Source organism: Equus przewalskii, chromosome 2 (genome assembly GCF_037783145.1).
Source record: "Equus przewalskii isolate Varuska chromosome 2, EquPr2, whole genome shotgun sequence".
Lineage (NCBI taxonomy): Eukaryota > Metazoa > Chordata > Mammalia > Perissodactyla > Equidae > Equus > Equus przewalskii.
In genome coordinates, this window is record NC_091832.1 from 86414714 (window position 1) to 86434599 (window position 19886).

At 40.6% G+C, this 19886-nt stretch overlaps 1 protein-coding gene across 9 annotated transcripts in view; it reads left to right on the forward strand.

Annotated features, from left to right (window-relative positions):
* SLC10A7 (solute carrier family 10 member 7) overlaps window positions 1–19886 on the forward strand; it is a 236536-nt gene that overhangs the window by 153601 nt on the left and 63049 nt on the right. For all 9 annotated transcript variants that reach the window (XR_546834.2, XR_011537119.1, XR_011537118.1 and 6 more), the window contains one exon: window positions 8564–8599. Coding sequence is in view for 3 of the 9 variants with exons in the window: in XM_008531975.2 (XP_008530197.1) it covers window positions 8564–8599 (36 nt within the window). In the remaining 6 variants the exon portion in view is untranslated. The remainder of the gene's footprint in view (window positions 1–8563; window positions 8600–19886) is intronic.

The window sequence follows — 19886 nt, forward strand, 5'->3', positions numbered from 1 at the left end:
TTCATGGATGTTTGTTTAGTGAACTGTCTTGAAAGATAGAAATAGTGTCTCCTTCTGAAGCAAATGGGAAGTTTGCTTACTGCCTTGGAAGATAAAGTCAGTATCTCCCTCTTGAGCAAAAGGCAGGCATGCCTTCTACCCATTATGAAAGATTTGGGTTCCCTAAAGTCAGTATTCCTTTCCTGTAATGGAGCCCACTGTGGATGCAGGCATCCATCTGAGCCCAGTTTGTACCATCCTGCTTGACTTAGGGGCAAGGGAAGCTGATGCTAACATGGTGCTTAGGCTCCTTGCTGTGCTGTGATTGATACAGTCCTTTGACTCTGACCAAAGAGTCTTGTCTTCTTCCAACATCCATGAAACTACGACAGGCTAACTTGTTATCTTCAACGTGTGGTAAAATCTCAGCCCCTTCTCCATTTCTCAGACCCTCTCTCCCATTAGTCACAGCACAGGTGTCTAGTCACTGATGTCCCGCTCTCTGAACCTGTCTTCCCCTCATTTTAGTAAAACTCTTCACCTTCTACTTAATATAGAAAAACAAGCTCTTAAATGAAAGTCTCTTCAGTTTTCTAATACCAAGCATTCAAGTCCATCTTCATTTGTAGCTAACGTGTCCTTTTCTCTGCTTTTGCAATGAAGTGTCAGCCCCACCTCCTTTGTAAAGTTAAACTCTCCAGCTGTGCACTGAAGTGCCTCCCCTCTGCCTCCTTAGATGTAATAAGTATAATCCATTCTCTTTACTGACTCTTCATTCCTCTGCCCTCTTTTGCCACTTTTTAATGAATTTTGGAAATCCTCAAGTTTCTCCTTTCTAAAACAAAGCAGACAAACAGCAAAACAAAAAACAACAAACATCCTTTACCTCATATTCAGTCCCCTCAAGTTATGACTCTATTTCTCTCTTCTCTCTACAGCCAGGTTTCTTGAAAAAGTTGGCCAAACTCTGTCTCTCTTTCCTTTCTTCCTTCTCAGCATTCAGCCTACTCCAATGTAGTTTCCATACTAATCATTCCGTTGAAATTGTTTTTTTCTAGGCTTCCTCTGAGCTTCAATATATATTCTATATTCCTTAATTTCTTACCTTCTCTGTGACAGTAAACCACCAGCTATGTACTGAGAACTCACTCATCTATAGCCACTGTCCACACTATTCTGAGCTTCAGTCCCATATATCCAACTACTTACAGTATCTCTAATTGGAGGCCTTGTAGACACCTCAAACTCGTCATCTTTACCAAGAAAAATTAATCTATACATACCAATTCGATCCTGGCTCAGTGATTGGGTCTATAATCCACCTATTTTGTTAAAAAATCACTTAATTCAGAAGACTAAGAAACTATCCTTCCTTCCTTTTTATCACACCCCTCCCCCAATATTTAGTTAATCTACCTGTCTACATTTCAAATACTTCTTGAATATGTTATGTCTCTCTATCTTGATAACTAAGGTTCCATCACTTTATCCCAAATCAACTCCTGCCTGGATTACTGAACAACCTCCTATTAGTCTCCCTCCCTTTAATTTTCCACCACTTTAATCTCTTCTCTAGACTACACGCACAGTGATTTTTACCTAAACTCAGATATCATCCAGCCCTTGCCACTGGCTCTTCCCCCACAGCCATGCCTGTGTAAATTCTTTCAGTGGCTTCCCCTTGCTTTGCAATGAAGCCCCGACTCCTTACCATGAATTACTGGGCCTTCCTGCTTCATCTGGTTTCTAGCTTCATCTCTCACAATTGCACCCCTCACACTGTGCTCTTCACTTTCAGTTTCTCTATGTTCTCGTTGCCTCCAAAGCCTTTATACAGTCTCTTCTCCCTGCCTGTGTTTTCTCTCCCTCCCCTTCTGGTCTGGCCCTCCCTTGCCTGTCTAACTCCTACTCTGCTTTCAGCTCTCATCTTAGTTGCTCTCACCTTCCTAATAAGCACTCTCATAGCACCCTGAGATTTTAATTTTAAACACTCATCAGTTTATTGTGATTAGTTGTCTGTCTTCTCTAAGAAACTGAGGGCGCCAATTATATATGTTTCATTCACCATTGTTCTTCATCTAACGGGGCCTGGTGCAGTAGTCACTAAGTAGCTGTTGTGAAATTTAGCAGTGACATCAAAATCTAAAAAGATAATAGGCCAAATCTAGTAAGATAATACTTAATATGAACATGTATAAACCCTTAATTTTGGTCTGAAAAAACTCACAATCTTTGAGAGTAAGATGGTAGAGGTATTTCTTAACGGAAGCATTGAAGTCACAGAAGGACAAGGTAGAACTGCGTTCTATAATGAGGATTCCTTGTGGACGTGGACCATGGCATAAATCAAAGATCAGACATACACATATCATATCAGAGACTTGGTGTGAAAAACCAAAACTTACTCTAAGTGCACTAGTGAGGGGTAAACATGCTCAAGAGTGGTTGTAGGAGAAAGAAAATAGTAAAGAAAGAACAACAGTCTTCTAAGACAGTCTTCAAAGACAACCCCAAGGACTCCACAGAAACCATTTTCTGGAATTTTATGTCAAAGTCCACTTCAAACTGACTGAAGTTTTATGTGCTTAGGAGACTTTGGAATCCTTTGCCCCTCAGCACCCGGGATGTCTCGTACATAGTTAGCACTCAATAAATGTTTGTCTAATTAAGTGTATGTCATTGAGACAAGCCAACTGTCATTCCTGCAGGGGCTCACAGGGTGACATTGCTTGAATGGGGTCACCACAATCCAGGAATAGATCCTTAGCTTCGCAGGTTCAGAAACTCACTGTCATTCGCACACCCCAATGTGGTTGTGTTCTAGGAGACTCGTGTCAGCTAGTCAGTGTGTTCTCTTCCTATCAGAAATGCTATTTAGAAAACAAAATTATTATTCAATTACTTTCCAAATTCTTGGAAAGCGTGGACTCAGACCAGGGAGAATTAACTGCGTGTTTTCAGTGGCTGGTGTTATCTAGCTCAAATAGTTGGATGCAGCTGTCTTTGCCACAGTGCACTGTGCCTGGGAAACAAACTAGAAGGCTCGTGTCAGCTGCGAGGACACCCTCTTCCCCTGACAGAGCTATGAAAGTACTGCGAAATGCTTAATTTGGGGGATATTAAGGCACTTGCTCTGTGGAGGTCCAGTTTTCAAGAGAAAAGTATAGGCAGAGGAGGGGAAAGAGGCCCTCACCCACCAACGAACCACCACTCTCTTTCCAACTGCCCTTCCCTAGGCTCATGCCTTTTTCTTTATTCTATAAAGTTTACTCAACAATATATTTTGACATCCATGTTTATAAGGTCATATTCTCTGGATACCATACCCTGACCATTTTGTTTAATTTAGATGTCTCCAAAATTCCCCATACCTCCCCTCCTTTATAATTTGTTGATTAGGTTGTGTTGGCCAGTCACTCTCATTTCCTATTGGTTTGACCTAATTTCGTTCTTGAAGAATAAACTGTCTGTAACTTTTTAAGATATCACTATATACTGAGCACAGGACAAAATGTGAAGACAACCTGGGAGTTTTAGTTGGCATTAATCTTCTTCTTCAAAAAAAAGATTTTATATTGATATAAATACAAAGTTCAGAGTAAAGGAGTTCTCAAAATATAGTTTTCAAAAGTTGAAAACACAACTTTCTTACAAATATAGAAGGAACACATGTCAAATATTTCTTTAACTGAATAATGAGGGACCCACCAGGATGGTAAAATTGGTTTTGAGATTATAGAAATGGGGGTTATATAGTCCATCAGAAAAGCATACTGAGACAAGTTTGCTAAGTTACAGACAAAACTGGCTAATACCTACGGGGTAATAAAGCCGTAACATTTCTGGTTGTTTTTTTCTGCTAGACAGAAATTATTCCTATCTCTGCTAGACAAAACTTTTTAAGTTAACATCTAACTTCACAGTCTGGGCCCTAATCAATAGTAAAAAGAAGTCAAACAAAGGTATATCCCTCTAAGTAATTAAATAATCCTTGAATTGGCCTGTTAGACAATGCTCCAGGATGACGTTGAAAGGACATGCAGTCCTCTTTTGGCCTTATTTCCAAGATTTGGTCGATTTTTATTAAGCGAGTGCTGTGGCCTCTTAAATTCATCTGGATGGGATTATGTCTACCAGAAGGCTCAGAACCCTTTCTGAGGAGAAACAGTGGGAGGGCCTGAGGCCTCTTAGCCTGGGGAAGACTTAGTGTCAGGACCCACATGCTCACTTCAGCAGTACTCTTAAAATATCATCCTGAGGAAATAGTCTAAGAGTGCAGAGGTTTTGTTTACACTGTTCAAGATCAGCGGTTAAAAGGCCATCACAAGGAAGAAGGGCTGGGATGTACCCTAAGTTGCTCCAAGGGGAAGACAGGGCAGCAACAGGAGTGATTTGGGATCAGTGTCAGAAAGAGCTTCCTCACTGTGAAAGCGCTTCAGCCAGGGCAGTGTGTGCTTTGAGAGCAAGGACAGTGTCTCCCTGCGGGTTCTCTGGCAAAGTGCAACCATCACAGCCTCACATCACTGGTGAGCTAACGGGGGAGATAGATGGAGGGGGTCACACTTGAGATGAGGTCTGGACCAGCGTAGGACTAAGATCCCTTGCAAAGTGAGATGCTGCCATCCTGTAAAAATTGAGTTATTGCCTTTTAATTAAAAAATAAAAAGCACCTTTTCCAAGGTTAACATTCCATATTCTGGAGACATAGGCTAAGAAGTCACTTTTCGTATCTGTGTGATCGCAATAGTTGTTGCAGCAAAACCTTTCGATAACATTTTCTATTTTTAAAATAGTAATAATTCACTTCAGTTTTGCCTTTTTCACAAGTCCTACTCCTGAGAGAAGTGAATTTACAGTTTTGTTGTTTTTGTTATTATTTGGGAGTTTTTTGGTTTGTATTTTAATGTGACTAGATCTCTGTGTCTCCGATCTGACACTTTTTTTTCCTTTCCACTAAAGTCATTGAAATATATTCACCCAGTTATTCACATCAGAGGTGTAAATGGATTTTCTGGAGGTTTTTTTAAGAGACAATCAAAGCCAGTCACTTTGTGACTTGACTTCTTCAGGTGTTGCAATCAGAAAGCTTAACACACCATCCCAGTTGCAAGGATGCTAAAACTCTATCTTGACCTTGAATCTGCAAAGAGGGAGGTAACATCCTTTGCAAGAAGTACTCATCCACCACCTCTGGTTTTATCCATTCATATAGAATTTCCTTGGGAAAGAGAAAGATGAAGGAAGGCATCAAATTGAGCCTTCTTTATACACGAGAGAAAATAACATGTTTATTTGACTTTTCAGCTTCCAATGATTGTTGCTGTTACACTTTAAAGTTTTACTTCACCCTTTTTACCATTAATATTTGCAAAAACCTGACTTTAAAAAAATGTATCAGCTGTGTCACATAAAGGCTTATTTCTCAATTTGTTTCATGTCATCAAAAAGACATGCTGAGTTTGAAGCTCCTCTCTGGTTTACTCTTAAAATAAAACCCTGAGGAAATAGGATAAGATTGCCAAGATTTTATTTACACCATTCGGGATCACAGGCTCTGGATTCAGGGAGATAGAGATTGAATTCTTGGCATTGCCTCTTCCGGCTTCAGTCAGTATCCCTGAGACTCAGTTTCCTTCCCTGGTAGGTGGGGACAATAATAGAAACTACCTCATAGGGTTGTGGCGAGGATTACATATGCTAACATACATAAAGTCCTTCACGCATCATCTGATGTAAGATAAGTACTCCATAAATATTAGCTATTATTATTTTAATAATAATTATAATAACTTCACTAAAACTTTATGGTGCTCTTGTCAGTATTAATGGCATCATAGCTGACTCGTTTCCTAAAACAACTGAAAAGCAGGTTTCAGCATTATCTAACAATTCATTCTTAGTTAATGAAATTGAGCAGCCATTTTGAGAAAATGAGGAATCTTCAGTCCAGAATTGGATAATACATCCCATTCGCTAGGAAATTTTCAATACTTTAGGAAGAAACATTGTAAGTTCTTGGAGGAATTGCAAAGAAACTATTGTGTGTTGGGGAATATACGCTTAAAATATTCAGGTAGGAAAACCTACAGATAATAGTACTCTGCCTTCCAGAATAAGGTCATCTCTGAGAATTGGTTATCAACTTGAGGCTAAGATCATACAGTAAATAATCACTACCTATATGTCCTAAGCAGAACTCTCTAGAAAACTGTACCGGTTGCTGAAACCTGCTACCCAGAGACCAGTGGTGCAGTGGATTCAGTTTTGGATTTGAAGTTAGAGACAGCGGGCTCAAATCCAGGCTTTGCTATTTATTCACTGTGTGATTTGGGCTGGTTGCTTGGCTTTTCTGAACCCAGTTTCCTTATCTATAAAATGGAGCTATGATGTGACCTAACTCCTTCAATAGAGGAGGGTCAAATTTCAAAATACGCGTGAAAGTGCTGAAGCAAATACCATTAATAGTACTGGTATTATTACTATTACTATTCCACTATTGCAAAGGAAACTAAACGGGCACCAGGAAGAACATGGGTTCCCATGTGCTATATGACACCAGGTGGCTTCAACTCCTCTAATATAAGACAAATGTCCTCAGGGTGGTGACAATACTCAACCTTCTTCCTGAGTGAAAGTTCTCATCCTATCATAGATATCATGTCTTGTTTCTCAGAAGTGTTATTAGTGCTATTGATATTACATAATTAAAATGTTTCTGTTTCCTTTTATCTGAATTTAGGTAAACTGATACATAACAAAGGTAAAACTCACTAGATTATGAGCTAAGTCAAATCCCTTCCTCATATCCTAAGTTATTTACCAACTCACTATACCCTCGCTTTAAGTTCTTCACTGCTTTGCCATTGTGGGTAGAATCAACTCCAAGCCCTCTCTCCTGGCCTGCAAGGCCTTTGGTGATCTGGTCTCTGACTCCTCCACTTCATACTTTTCTTCCCACCTTGCTCAACTTTTGTAGCTTTGTGAATGCCCTTCCCTGTTCCTGGAGTATCCTTATCCCCTTTCTGCAGATCAGTTCCATAACTGTTCTAATTAACAGAACAGTGCCTGGCATATAAGTGGACTTTCAGCAAATGTTTAAAACAAATTAACTTGAAATCAGATGGCTCCCACATGGACTGAAACAGCAGATATTTTCATTTCCACATAGCCTTGTAAAGTTTGGAATTCTTCCTAAAGTCTGAATATATTCCATGTCATTGAAGGACAGTAGCTTCTAAACATTATGTTGGCAGCGTGCACATTTAGCTCTCCTAAATGTGCTGATGAAACCTGTTTGTAAGACACCAATGGAGTTGGTAAACCACAATACATGTTTTAATAAATAGATTAAAAAATATAGCACTTGAATTAAAATGTTGTATTCCCTATTGCCAATTGCAAAAGTTTGCACAATAAAGAAGCATTTATTCTATTATTTAACAATAAAACAAGCCTGTGTGTGAGTATTCACATGAGTAGATGCCTAAGAAAGTCATAGTAGCAATGTCATATAAGGTAAGCTAGTCCCTCTTGGGCCACATCCAAGAGAATTTAGTTACTGTAATGACAAAAGGACTTTATATAAATACCAAAATGACTTTTTCTAAAAGTAACGAAGTAGTCGCAGACCTAGACCCTGGGCACAGCATAGTCTCTGTCTGTCTGTCTCTCTCTCTTTCATACAATACACACACACAGGTATAAACTCTTTGGAATTTTAAAGTTCCAAAGAGAATTTATTAATAAAAATATGAAATGCATTGTCTTGTATAAATCATAGTGTAGTGTTGAGAGCTAAAGGAAGAACTAAGAAAGACGAATAATCATCTGCTTCTCTAAAACTGAAACCTGTCATGTTAACTCCCAACTCAAACACCTAGTTTTAAAGATTTACCTTCAATAAACCTAAAAGCTTGTATCCTGCCTCATTGACAACAGCCTCAAACTGTTCCCTGTCATTGCAGAAAACAAATCTTTTGCTCCTTTCTGCCTAGGGGAGGCAGAGGGACCGAGGTGGTCCTATGTGGCTGAATTAGATGAAAGACTTGCCTTCCACCATGGAGACACGGAGTCTAATCAAGTGAAATGAGTTTTGAGATCCCAGCTCATTTCCTAGGGGAGATCAGTTCACATTACAAAATCACGACATCTCATTCATCACAACTGACGTGGTCTTTGCTCAGGAGAGGACCCCAACTGGGACTAAACCACCTGTCTTCTCTTGAAAAAGGGCACTTTATCCAAGTTAGAGTTGAAAGCCTTGGAGTGAGGAAGCTTGCCAGCTTCCACCGGAGTGATGCATATGCAATGGGGAAGGCAACTGGAGTTCTAAAAAGGGAAGATGAGTTTAAGGAAGATTGGTGGTTGTACTTTTAATGATGCTAATACAAATAATTGTAATACAGATGCTAAGTCATTATGGTAGGGAGAGCCAAGATTGGAGCTCCATCTTCTTTACCTTCTAGACTTTATTAAATGGAAGTGGGGAGGATAAGTATTTCCATGCATCAGAGTTAAAAGTGGCAACGAACCTGTCTTGCTTTCTAGGTTAATAAATAATCATCATTTCTTTTATCTCTTTCAGGGCATCGTTATAACACCCTTACTATTGCTGCTTTTTGTGAGTATTTTGATGTTGTCTTTCATATCTTTTGTTAAAAGCCATCTACAACCCTTTAAGAAAGATCATTAGAATAAAATTGAAATGTGAATCCGTTTGTATCACTTTGCATCACATTTTGAACTGTTCTTCTAGTTGAACTGCACCAAGTCATAACATGTGGACAGAAAGAATCTTCGTGATCTCATGTCCAAGATCATCATCAGGACCCAGTTATTAGACCTCTGACTCCTGGTTAATCATTAATTATTACAAATTGGTGACCTATGACATAGGTCACAAATGTGCTGCTCTTTATTTTCTCATTAGTAAAACTAAAGTGATTGCTAATGATCCAGTGTTTAATGGAAAGTGCCTTGGACCAGGGAACCAGAGGAAGCTTAAGTTCCAAGGCTGGTACTGATAGTAATAGGCTTCGTCACTTTGAGAAATACTCCCTCAATTTTTTCACCTGTAGAATGGGAAACAGTAATACCTATGCCAGTCTGTCTCCCAGGGATAATGAAATGTTCTTTAGAAATAAAAAATACAAGCTACTGGTTAACTAAACAGAAAGTGTTCTGAAAAATAGGAAATGCTAATTAACTGTCTTATTTCTTTTGGCACTAAGCATATGAGAAAGTGGATGAAAGATTATAATAGAAATTAATGTTATCTCATGCTGAGAAAAGCATATGTAATCATGAATGATACCTAAAATATTTTATGAACTGTGCATTTTTCATACACACATCTCCCAAATATAAATCACTCCACTCATCACTGAAATGGAGGAGGGATGCGTTTCTGGGAGTGAAATGTGGCTATTTGACTAGCACTATTTGTCAGTGAATTAAAACTATGGGGAAAATTTATTTAATTATAGTGTAATTACCCAAGATGGAATTCAATTAGAGTAATAGAGTGAGGGACTTCATTTCTTACAAGCTGTGTAGGAAGTGGAGAGGGAGAGATACACTACTAAACAGTTGGATTCTGCATCTTTCATGAGAGACATTACCTTCAAGTAATAAACCTCCGCCTTACCATCCCTTCTGAAGTTTTAGCTCCATTCTGACAAAGTAAAAAGAGTCAAATAATCAGATCACTTCTTAGCATAACAAACTTCATCAATTTGGATTGCACCAATTCAGAATTTGCAGTGAGTCAAATTGAAGCCGAAGTGAATATTGATTTGCATTCATTTGGGAAAAGAAGACTTGGTATGTACCTATCTGCTCACTGGATTTGAGGAACTGGGATCACCCCTCAGTGTTTTTTCCAAGACCTGGGAATACAGTTTCCCAAGAGCATCCCTCAACAGGCACAGGAGGCTGGCCGATCTGAGGTCCTCACTTGCAGTGGGTCAGAGGACTAGTATGGAGCTGAGCATCTAGTAAGTGTGCAATAAATGGCTCTGTAGCCTAGGTTCTCTCCATTGCAAAAGAATGGCATCTCTTACTCATGTAACTCTTAAGAAGAGCAGGGAAGGAGTCACAGCCACAAGTAGGGGGCTGGGACCTAGAGTAGCACTTTTGAGTATCTCACAGTCAAGAATGTCTGGGACCTTGTTTCAGCTTGACTAAAGAATCAGATCGGTACTTTTCTCCCTCTCCTTGCCATCTCCATGCTATAGTATAAAATGTTCTCAGCTGATTAATATGGCATCATGCTGTTGCAAGCTTTCCCCTACTCTTAGAGCCAGAGGCTTGTTAGCTTTAGTTGGTTCAACATTTTAAATAGTGAAGAGAAGTCAGGACCTTCAACTTAAAAGTTTAATGCTTCCCTTCTGAGCTCACTGGGCTGTCCCAACCGGTTCAATGGAATCATCACACAACATCAGTAGATACTTCTGTGTTATATGACTTTAAATTGCATTTACAGTATGTAACACTTTTTCTTTAAGTTGTCGTGCATTTTACAAACAATAGGAATTGCTTAAACACTTGAATTAGCAGGCTTCATTTACCGAGCAGGACAAAACCTGAGCAACTTAAAATATGAATACATTCCATAAAAGATGTTGTATTTTTTATCAACACCCCTGTTAAGGGTTGTATTTTGTCCCCCAAAAAGTTATGTTGAAGTTCTAACCCCCAGTACATTAGAATGTGACCTTATTTGAAAATAGGGTCATTGCAGATGTAATTAGTTAAGATGAAGTCATGCTGGTGTATTGTGGGCACTTAATCCAGGATGACTGGTGTCCTTACAAGAAGAGGAGTCAGAGACATGCAAGGCGAATGCCATGTCGTGATGGAGGCAGAGATTAGAGTGACGCATCTACAAGCCAAGGAATGCCAGGATTGCTGGCAAACATCGGAAGCTAGGAGAGATGAGGAAGGATTCTCCCCTGCAGATTTCAGAGGGAGCATGGTCTTACTTGATGTCAGACTTAGAGCTTCCAGAACTATGAAACAATAAATTTCCATTGTTTTAAGCCACCCAGTTTGTGGTATTTTGTTACAGAAGCCAAAGATGCTAATACAACCCCTGAAAGTTGAATTGTCTTTTTAAAATCATATCTTAAAAATGGAAATGTCTGAGTATTCAGGTGTAGAAGCTGGTAACGGCCATTTTTGCTGCTAGAATCTCAGTTCCCTATATTCTTTTTTTTTTTTATTAAGGTTATGAAAGTTAACATCCTTGTGAAATTACAGTTGTACATAATTATTAGTCATGTTGTAGGTACGCCACTTTACCCCTAGTGCCCTCCCCCCACCTCCCTTTTCCCTGGCAACCACCGATCAGTTCTCTTTGTCCATATGTTAACTACCACCTATGAGTGGAGTCATACAGAGTTCGTCTTTCTCTGTCTGGCTTATTTCACTCAACATAATACCCTCAAGGTCTATCCATGTTGCTGTGAATGGGACGACTTTGTCCTTTTTTATGGCTGAGTAGTATTCCATTGTATATATATAGCACATCTTCTTTATCCAATCATCAGTTGCTGGTCACTTAGGTTGGTTCCATGACTTGGCTATTGTGAATAATGCTGCGATGAACATAGGGATGCATGGAACTTTTGGAAGTGCTGTTTCAGGTTCTTAGGATAGATACCCAGTAGTGGGATGGCTGAGTCATAAGGTATTTCTATTCTTAACTTTTTGAGGACTCTCCATACTGTTTTCCATAGTGGCTGCACCAGTCTGCATTCCCACCAACAGTGTATGAGGGTTCCCTTTTCTCCACAGCCTCTCCAACATTTGTCACTCTTGGTTTTGGATATTTTTGCCATTCTAACAGGTGTAAGGTGATATCTTAGTGTAGTTTTGATTTGCATTTCCCTGATGATTAGTGATGATGAGCATCTTTTCATGTGTCTATTGGCCATCCATATATCTTCTTTGGAGAAATGTCTGTTCATGTCCCTTGCCCATTTTGTAATTGGGTTATTTGATTTTTTTATTGTTGAGTTGTGTGAGTTCTTTGTATGTTATGGAGATTAACCCTCTGTCGGATAAATAACTTGTGAATAGTTTTTCCCAATTAGTGGGCTGTTTTTTTGTTTCAATCCTGTTTTCCCTTGCCTTGAAGAAGCTCTTTAGTCTGATGAAGTCCCATTTGTTTATTCTTTCTATTGTTTCCTCATGTGAGGGGTTATGGTGTCCGAAAAGGTTCTTTTGAAGCTGATGTCGAAGAGTGTACTGCCGATATTCTTTTCTAGAAGACTTATTGTTTCAGGCCTAATCTTTAGGTCTTTGATCCATTTTGAGTTTATTTTAGTAAATGGTGAAAAAGAATGGTTGATTTTCATTCTTTTACATGTGGCTGTCCAGTTTTTCCAGCACCATTTGTTGAAGAGACTTTCTTTCCTCCATTGTAGGCCCTCAGCTCCTTTGTCAAAGATTAGCTGTCCATAGATGTGTGGTTTTATTTCTGGGCTTTCAATTCTATTCCATTGATCTGTGCATCTGTTTTTGTACCAGTACCATGCTGTTTTGATTACTGTAGCTTTGTAGTATGTTTTGAAGTCAGGGATTGTGATGCCTCCAGCTTTGTTCTTTTTCTCAGGATTGCTTTAGCAATTCAGGGTCTTTTGTTGCCCCATATGAATTTTAGGATTCTTTGTTCCATTTCTGTAAAGAATGACATTGGAATTCTGATTGGGATAGCATTGAATCTGTAGATTGCTTTAGGTAATATGGACATTTTAACTATGTTTATTCTTCCAATCCATGTGCATGGAATGTCTTTCCATCTCTTTATGTTGTCGTCCATTTCTTTCAAGAAGGTCTTCTAGTTTTCGTTGTATAGATCTTTCACTTCCTTGGTTAAATTTATCCCAAGGTACTTTATTCTTTTTGTTGCGATCGTGAATAGGATTGAGTTCTTGAGATCTTTTTCTGTTAGTTCATTGTTAGCATATAGAAATGCTACTGATTTATGTATGTTGATTTTATACCCTGCTACTTTGCTGTAGTTGTTGATTGTTCCTAATAGTTTTTCTATGGATTCTTTGGGGTTTTCTGTATATAAGATCATGTCGTCTGCAAACAGCGAGAGTTTTACTTCTTCGTTGCCTCTTTGGATTCCTTTTATTTCTTTTTCTTGCCGAATTGCTCTGACCAAAACCTCCAGTACTATGTTGAATAAGAGTGGTGAAAGTGGGCACCCTTGTCTTGTTCCTGTTCTGAGAGGGATGGATTTCAGTTTTTGTCCATTGAGTATGATGTTGGCTGTGGGTTTGTCATATATGGCCTTTATTATGTTGAGGTACTTTCCTTCTATACCCATTTTATTGAGGGTTTTTATCATAAATGGATGTTGGATCTTGTCGAATGCTTTCTCTGCATCTATTGAGATGATCATGTGGTTTTTGTTTCTCATTTTGTTAATGTAGTGAATCACGTTGATTGACTTGAGGATGTTGAACCATCCCTGTCTCCCTGGTATAAATCCCACTTGATCATGGTGTATAATCTTTTTGATAAATTGCTGTATTCAGGTTGCCAAAATTTTGTTGAGGATTTTTGCATCTATGTTCATCAGTGATATTGGCCTGTAGTTTTCCTTCTTTGTGTTGTCCTTGTCAGGTTTGGGGATCAGGGTGATGTTGGCTTCATAGAATGTGTTAGGGAGTGCTACATCTTCCTCTATTTTCTGGAATAGTTTGAGAAGGATAGGTATTAAATCTTCTTTGAATGTTTGGTAGAATACTCCAGAGAAGCCGTCTGGTCCTAGACTCTTATTTTTGGGGAGGTTTTTGATTATTGTTTCTATTTCTTTACTTGTGATTGGTCTATTCAGATTCTCTATTTCTTCCTGATTCAGTTTGGGGAGGTTGTATGAGTCTAGGAATTTATCCATTTCTTCTAGGTTGTTCAATTTGTTGGCATATAGTTTTTCATAGTATTCTCTTATGATCCTTTGTATTTCTTCGGTATCTGTTGTGATTTCTCCTCTCTCATTTCTAATTTTATTTATTTGAGACTTCTCTCTTTTTTTTTAGTGAGTCTGGCTAAGAGTTTGTCGATTTTGTTAATTTTTTTGAAGAACCAACTCTTTGTTTCATTGATCCTTTCTACTGTCTTTTTCGATTCAATATCATTTATTTCTGCTCTAATTTTTATTATTTCCCTCCTTCTACTGACTTTAGGTTTTGTTTGTTCTTCTTTTTCTAATTCCGTTAGGTGTTGTTTGAGGTTGTTTATGTAAGACTTTTCTTGCTTATTGAGGTGAGCCTGTATTGCAATGAATTTCCCTCTTAGGACTGCCTTTGCTGTGTCCCAAATCATTTGGTACGGTGTGTTTTCATTTTCATTTGTCTCCAGATAATGTTTGATTTCTTCTTTAATTTCTTCAATAATCCATTGTTTGTTCAGTAGCATGTTGTTTAGTCTCCACATTTTTGGCCCTTTCCCAGCTTTATTCTTGTAGTTGATTTCTAGTTTCATAGCATTATGATCAGAAACGATGCTTGGTAGTATTTCAACCCTCTTGAACTTATTGATGCTTGCCTTGTTTCCCAAGATATGGTCTATCCTTGAGAATGTTCCACGTGCGCTTGAGAAGAATGTGTAACCTGCTGTTTTTGGATGAAGTGTCCTATATATGTCTATTAGGTCCATCTGATCTAATTTTTCATTTAATTCTATAATTTCCTTGTTGATTTTCTGTCTGGATGATCTGTCCATTGGTGTTAATGGGGTGTTGAGGTCCCCTACTATTATTGTATTGCTGTTGATGTCTCCTTTTAGTTTTGTTAATAGTTTCTTTACGAATTTTGGTGCTCCTGTGTTAGGTGCCTATTTATTTATAAGCGTTATGTCATCTTGGTGGAGCGTTCCTTTTATCATTATATACTGCCCCTCTTTGTCTTTCTTTATCTGTTTTGCTTTGAAGTCTACTTTGCTGATAGAAGTATGGCAACACCTGCTTTCTTTTGTTCATTATTAGCTTGAAGTATTGTCTTCCATCCCTTCACTTTGAGTCTGTGTTTGTCTTTGGGGCTGAGGTGTGTTTCCTGGAGGCAGCATATTGTTGGATCTTGTTCTTTGATCCATCCTGCCACTCTGTGCCTTTTGATTGGAGAGTTCAATCCATTCATGTTTAGAGTGATTATTGAAACGTGGGGGCCTACTGTTGCCATTTTATCACTTGTTTTCTGATTCTTTTGCATTTTGTCCTGATGGAGAGCTGTTACTTTGTGTTATTGTCCTTCTGTTTATCTCCTTTGTTCTGGATTTTGTAACCCCTTTCCTTTTTTTGATTTTTCAGGAATGAGGTTCTTCCTGAGCATTTCTTGAAGAGGAGGTTTTGTGGCGATGAACTCCCTTAACTTTTGTTTATCTGGGAAAGTTTTTATTTCTCCATCATATTTGAAGGATATTTTCGCTGGGTAGACTATTCTTGGCTGCAGGTTTTTGTCCATCAGAGTTTTGAATATTTCATTCCAATCTCTTCTAGCCTGAAAGGTCTCTCCTGAGAAATCTGCTGATAGCCTTATGGGGTTTCCTTTGTAAGTTATTTTCTTCTGCCTGGCTGCCCTTAGTATTTTCTCTTTGTCATTGACTTTTGCTAGTTTCACTACTGTATGCCTTGGGGTTGGTCTTCTTGCATTAATAAAGTTTGGAGATCTATTGGCTTCTGTCACATGAAGTTCCATCTCTCTTCCCAAGTGTGGAAAGTTCTCAGCTGTTATTTCTTTGAACAGGCTTTCTGCCCCCTTCTCCTTCTCTTCTCCCTCTGGTGTACCTATAATCCTTATGTTGCATCTCCTAACTGAGTCGGATAATTCTCAGAGAGTTTCTTCATGTCTTTTTAGTCTTAGTTCTCTCTCCTCCTCTGTCTGCAGCATTTCTATATTCCTATCCTCCAAATTGCTAATTCTGTCCTCCATATTATCGACTCTACTGTTCAGAGAGTCCAGATTTTTCTTAATCTCCTGCATTGTGTTCTTCATCTCCAGTGTTTCTAATTGGTTCTTCTTTATAGTGTCAAGCTCTTTTGTAACATAGCTCCTGAACCCATTGAGTTGTGTATCTGAATTCTCTTTTAACTCATTGAGTTTTTTAATAATGGCAGTTTTGAAATCATCGTCATTTAGGTTATAGATTTCATTGTCTTTGGGATTGTTTTCTGGGTGCTTATCATTTTCCTTCTGTTCTGGAGATTTAATATATTTTTTCATAGTGCTTGATGGTGTGGATTTGTGCCTCCACATAGAGATAGAGTTTAGTTGCTGCTTCAACTTGCTGCAACTGGTGTAGGGGGGCAGCTGTTTGGACTGCACCAACCAGGAACCCTGTCAGCTGTTACTGACTGGACCTGGACCCCTCCTTGTAGTCGCAGTGGTCCTGTGGGGTCCACTCGCAATCATGGGGGCAAGTTGTGGGGGCAATCGCAAGGGGGCCTCAGGCTGCTGGTGCCTACTGTTGCAGCCCACTTAGACGTGCTCCCTCCTTGTGGTCTGCAGCGGTGTTGTGGCCTTTCCCAGCAGCCAGGAGCTGGATCACCTATAATCGCTGCTTTGTCTCTAACAGAGCCCACAAGATCACACTTGTCCACTATAGGTCCCAGCTTAGCTATGGGTATCTTCTGCAGTCTGTCGTTAGCTCACCTAGCTGTGCTACTTTTGCCCCAGGGCCTTCCCGCCTTGCGATTGCCAGTTGGGACCTCTCAACTAGTGCTGTGCAGAGGCTTTTGCTGAGGCTGCTGTAGGAACCTGGAGTTCCCCCCTGGGCTACGTATCCATTTCACGGGAGCTCCACTCTGCCCCACTCCACTCTCACGGGATCTCTGGGAGCCCCTTGCCTTGTCTGGGACATGGCCAGAGTCCGTGGGCCTGGCGGTGGCTTGTAAGCTGCTGCCTTGTGGGGAATTCTGCTCTAGTGAGCTTCCTGGTGTTCCAGATGCTGGGCAGGGCCTCCCTGCCAATGGTGAGCAGAGGCCCTCCCTGCTGGGGGGGTGCGGGACCCTGGAGTGTCCCCCTGGGCCACAGAGCCGGGTGTTGGAGCTCCACCCAGTCCCCAAGCACGTCCACACGAAGTCTGGACACCCCCTGCACCGACCCGTGCACCAGAGACCGTGGGCCCAGCAGCAGCTTGCGGTCTGGTGCCATGCCGGGGAATCTGTCCGCCGGGAGCTTCCCTTTGTTCTGGATTCTGGGTGGGGCCTCCCTGCTAATGGCGAGCAGAGGCTTTCCCTGCCGGGGGGGTGCGGGACCCCGGAGCCTCCCCCCGGGCCACAGAGCCAGGCACTGGACCTCTAACCGTGTCCCCAAGCATGTCCACGGGAAGCCTGGGTGCCCCCTCCACCAACCCGTGTGCCAGAGACCGTGGGCCCAGCAGCAGCTTGCGGTCTGGTGCCGTGCTGGAGAAACCACCTGACGGGAGCTTCCCTTTGTTCTGGATTCTGGGTGAAGCCTCCCTGCTAATGGCGAGCGGAGGCCTTCCCTGCTGGTGGGTGCGGGACCCTGGGGATTCCCCCTGGGCTTAGGTGTAATCGCAGGGGGCTTGAGTAGGGCTGTCGTCACCTGTTTCCACTGTCGCTCCACTGGTGAGTGCACACTCCCGCCCTTGGTGTGTGGTGATGCTATGGGGGAGTCCGCTGGAAGAGAGCCTCCTGCAGGAACTAGGCTGTCCAGGGGTCAGGGGTCGGAGAGTTTTCACCTATTTCCACCTCCTCCCGGGGGGACGTCTGTCCGCCTTCCGATGTATAGTAGCAGGAGACTCTTAGGCATCTTGAGATGCTATCTGGATATCCTTGGGTTGGCTCCCACCTGGCCAGCTGAGAAGCTCCACTGCTCCCAAAGGTGGCTTTTTTCCTCTCTGGCCAGAGTTACTGCCTCTTCTGCTTTTGTCAGAACTGTCCCTTGTTGTGGGGGTTCTTTTTATCCAGTTTTCAGTTTTCAATCCAGGGTGATTCTTCCTAAAATTGTTGTAATCTGGTTGTGTTTGTGGGAGGAGGCGAGTTCAACGTGTACTCACAGCGCCTTCTTGACGAGAACTCCTCCTCAGTTCCCTATATTCTTAACCTCTTCTCCGAGTGTTCCCTTCACAGTCTTGCTCCATCTGAAACCTATCCTCTGATTCATGTTTCTGCTACAGGCGTCTTTCATATCTCTGAGACTTGAAATGGGGTAAGGTGTCTTTCTTGCACCTCATTACCGATTACAGATCATTCCCCATGCCTTCTCCTTAAAATCCCCTAATTCCTTTGAAGATTATGGCAATACGCCTATCCTACCTGCTACCGCTCCTTGTTGTAATTATCAGTAGAACCCCAGATCACTCTCTCTGAGTCCAAAAATGTTCGCATCTTCCCATTGTCTTCTTTTTAACAGTACACTTGGATTAATTTTTCATGTGTTCAATATTCACATTGTTGATCATCTCAATACCCTGGCTTCCAAATTCTTGACTTCTTCTCTAATAAGATTGCTTTTCACTTCCTCTCAGCCAACCACCCCTATAGTCAGACCCTGTGTTTATTACTGCCAATAACTGCATCCTTCCATAATCCTATTTTCACTGTCTTCTCCTACCAACAGCTCCTATCTTTATGACTTATTCCCCAGATTAAAAATTCTTTAAACTTTCTAGAATGGCCAATTTATTTACCTTTTTACCTTAACAACGCCTCTAACTAATCCACCCAACCCTCACCCCCTTACCCTCACATCCCATCTGACCTAGCCTAGATCTCATGGCCCATGATTATAATTACTTTATTGTGTACATCATTAACAACCTTGCTCATCTCTTACTGCTTCATATTTGCCTGGCCAAGTGCCAAGCCTGCCTAAATCCAACTCTGCACTTTCCTGCACATGCATCTGAACATGGCTGCAGCACACACTATCATGCTGACTGGTCTCATTTGAACTTCATAACAACTAACTGTAGGTGAGCCTGGCAACGCTACACCTTACCCTCATTAATTCACATTCCCACCCTGTAGAGAATCATTTTACCCCTTCTCCTTGCCTCTCAATTCTCCAGTGCCTCTTCTCTTTTTTCATCTCAACTGTTGCAGACAGGCAATTAGCTGATGAGGAAATTAGAAGCAATCAGAGAAATCTTACAAGATCCCACCTATGTTCATCTATATTCTTTGCCTTCTCTCCTGTTTCTATAGATAAACTGTCTTTGCTCCCATCTAAGTCCAGTCCCTCCAGCTGTGCCATCTCTTACTACCTACTTCGAATATGATTCACACAGATTTCCCTCTTTCTTCTATATTATCAAATGTTCTATCTCTACTGGATCATTTCTATTAGCATATAAACATTCTGTAGTATTTCACATCTTAAAAATTAAATCTCACCTCATCTTACTTGCACTCCATGTCTGTGTTCTCTTTTATAGCAAAATTCCTCAAAGAAGTTGTTTAAACTTATTCATCACTTATTCAACAATATGTATTGAGTTCTTTCTGTATGCCAAGTGCTTTCCTGGGTGCCAAGGGTATAGCAATGAGCAAAACAGATATATCTTTGCTCTCACAGAGGTTACATACTAGTGGAAAGAAACATCCAACAAATAAGTAAAAATATAATATGTAAGATGGATGATACATGCTAAAGAGAAAAATAAAGTAAGGAAGAGGAATAAGAAGTGCCAGAGTGGGTTGCGGGGTTGCTATTTTAAGCAGGGTGGTCAAGATTGGACTCGCTGAGAAAACGATGTTTGAGCAAAGGCCTGGAGGAGATAAAGGAGTAAGCCTTATGGCAGTAGAATGTTCCAGGTGGAAAGAACAGCAAGTTCAAAGGTCCTGAGAGTGTGCCTGGTATCCTTAAGGAACAGCAATGAGGCCAATGTGACTGGAATGAAGCAATCAAGGGGGAGAGTAGACAGAGATG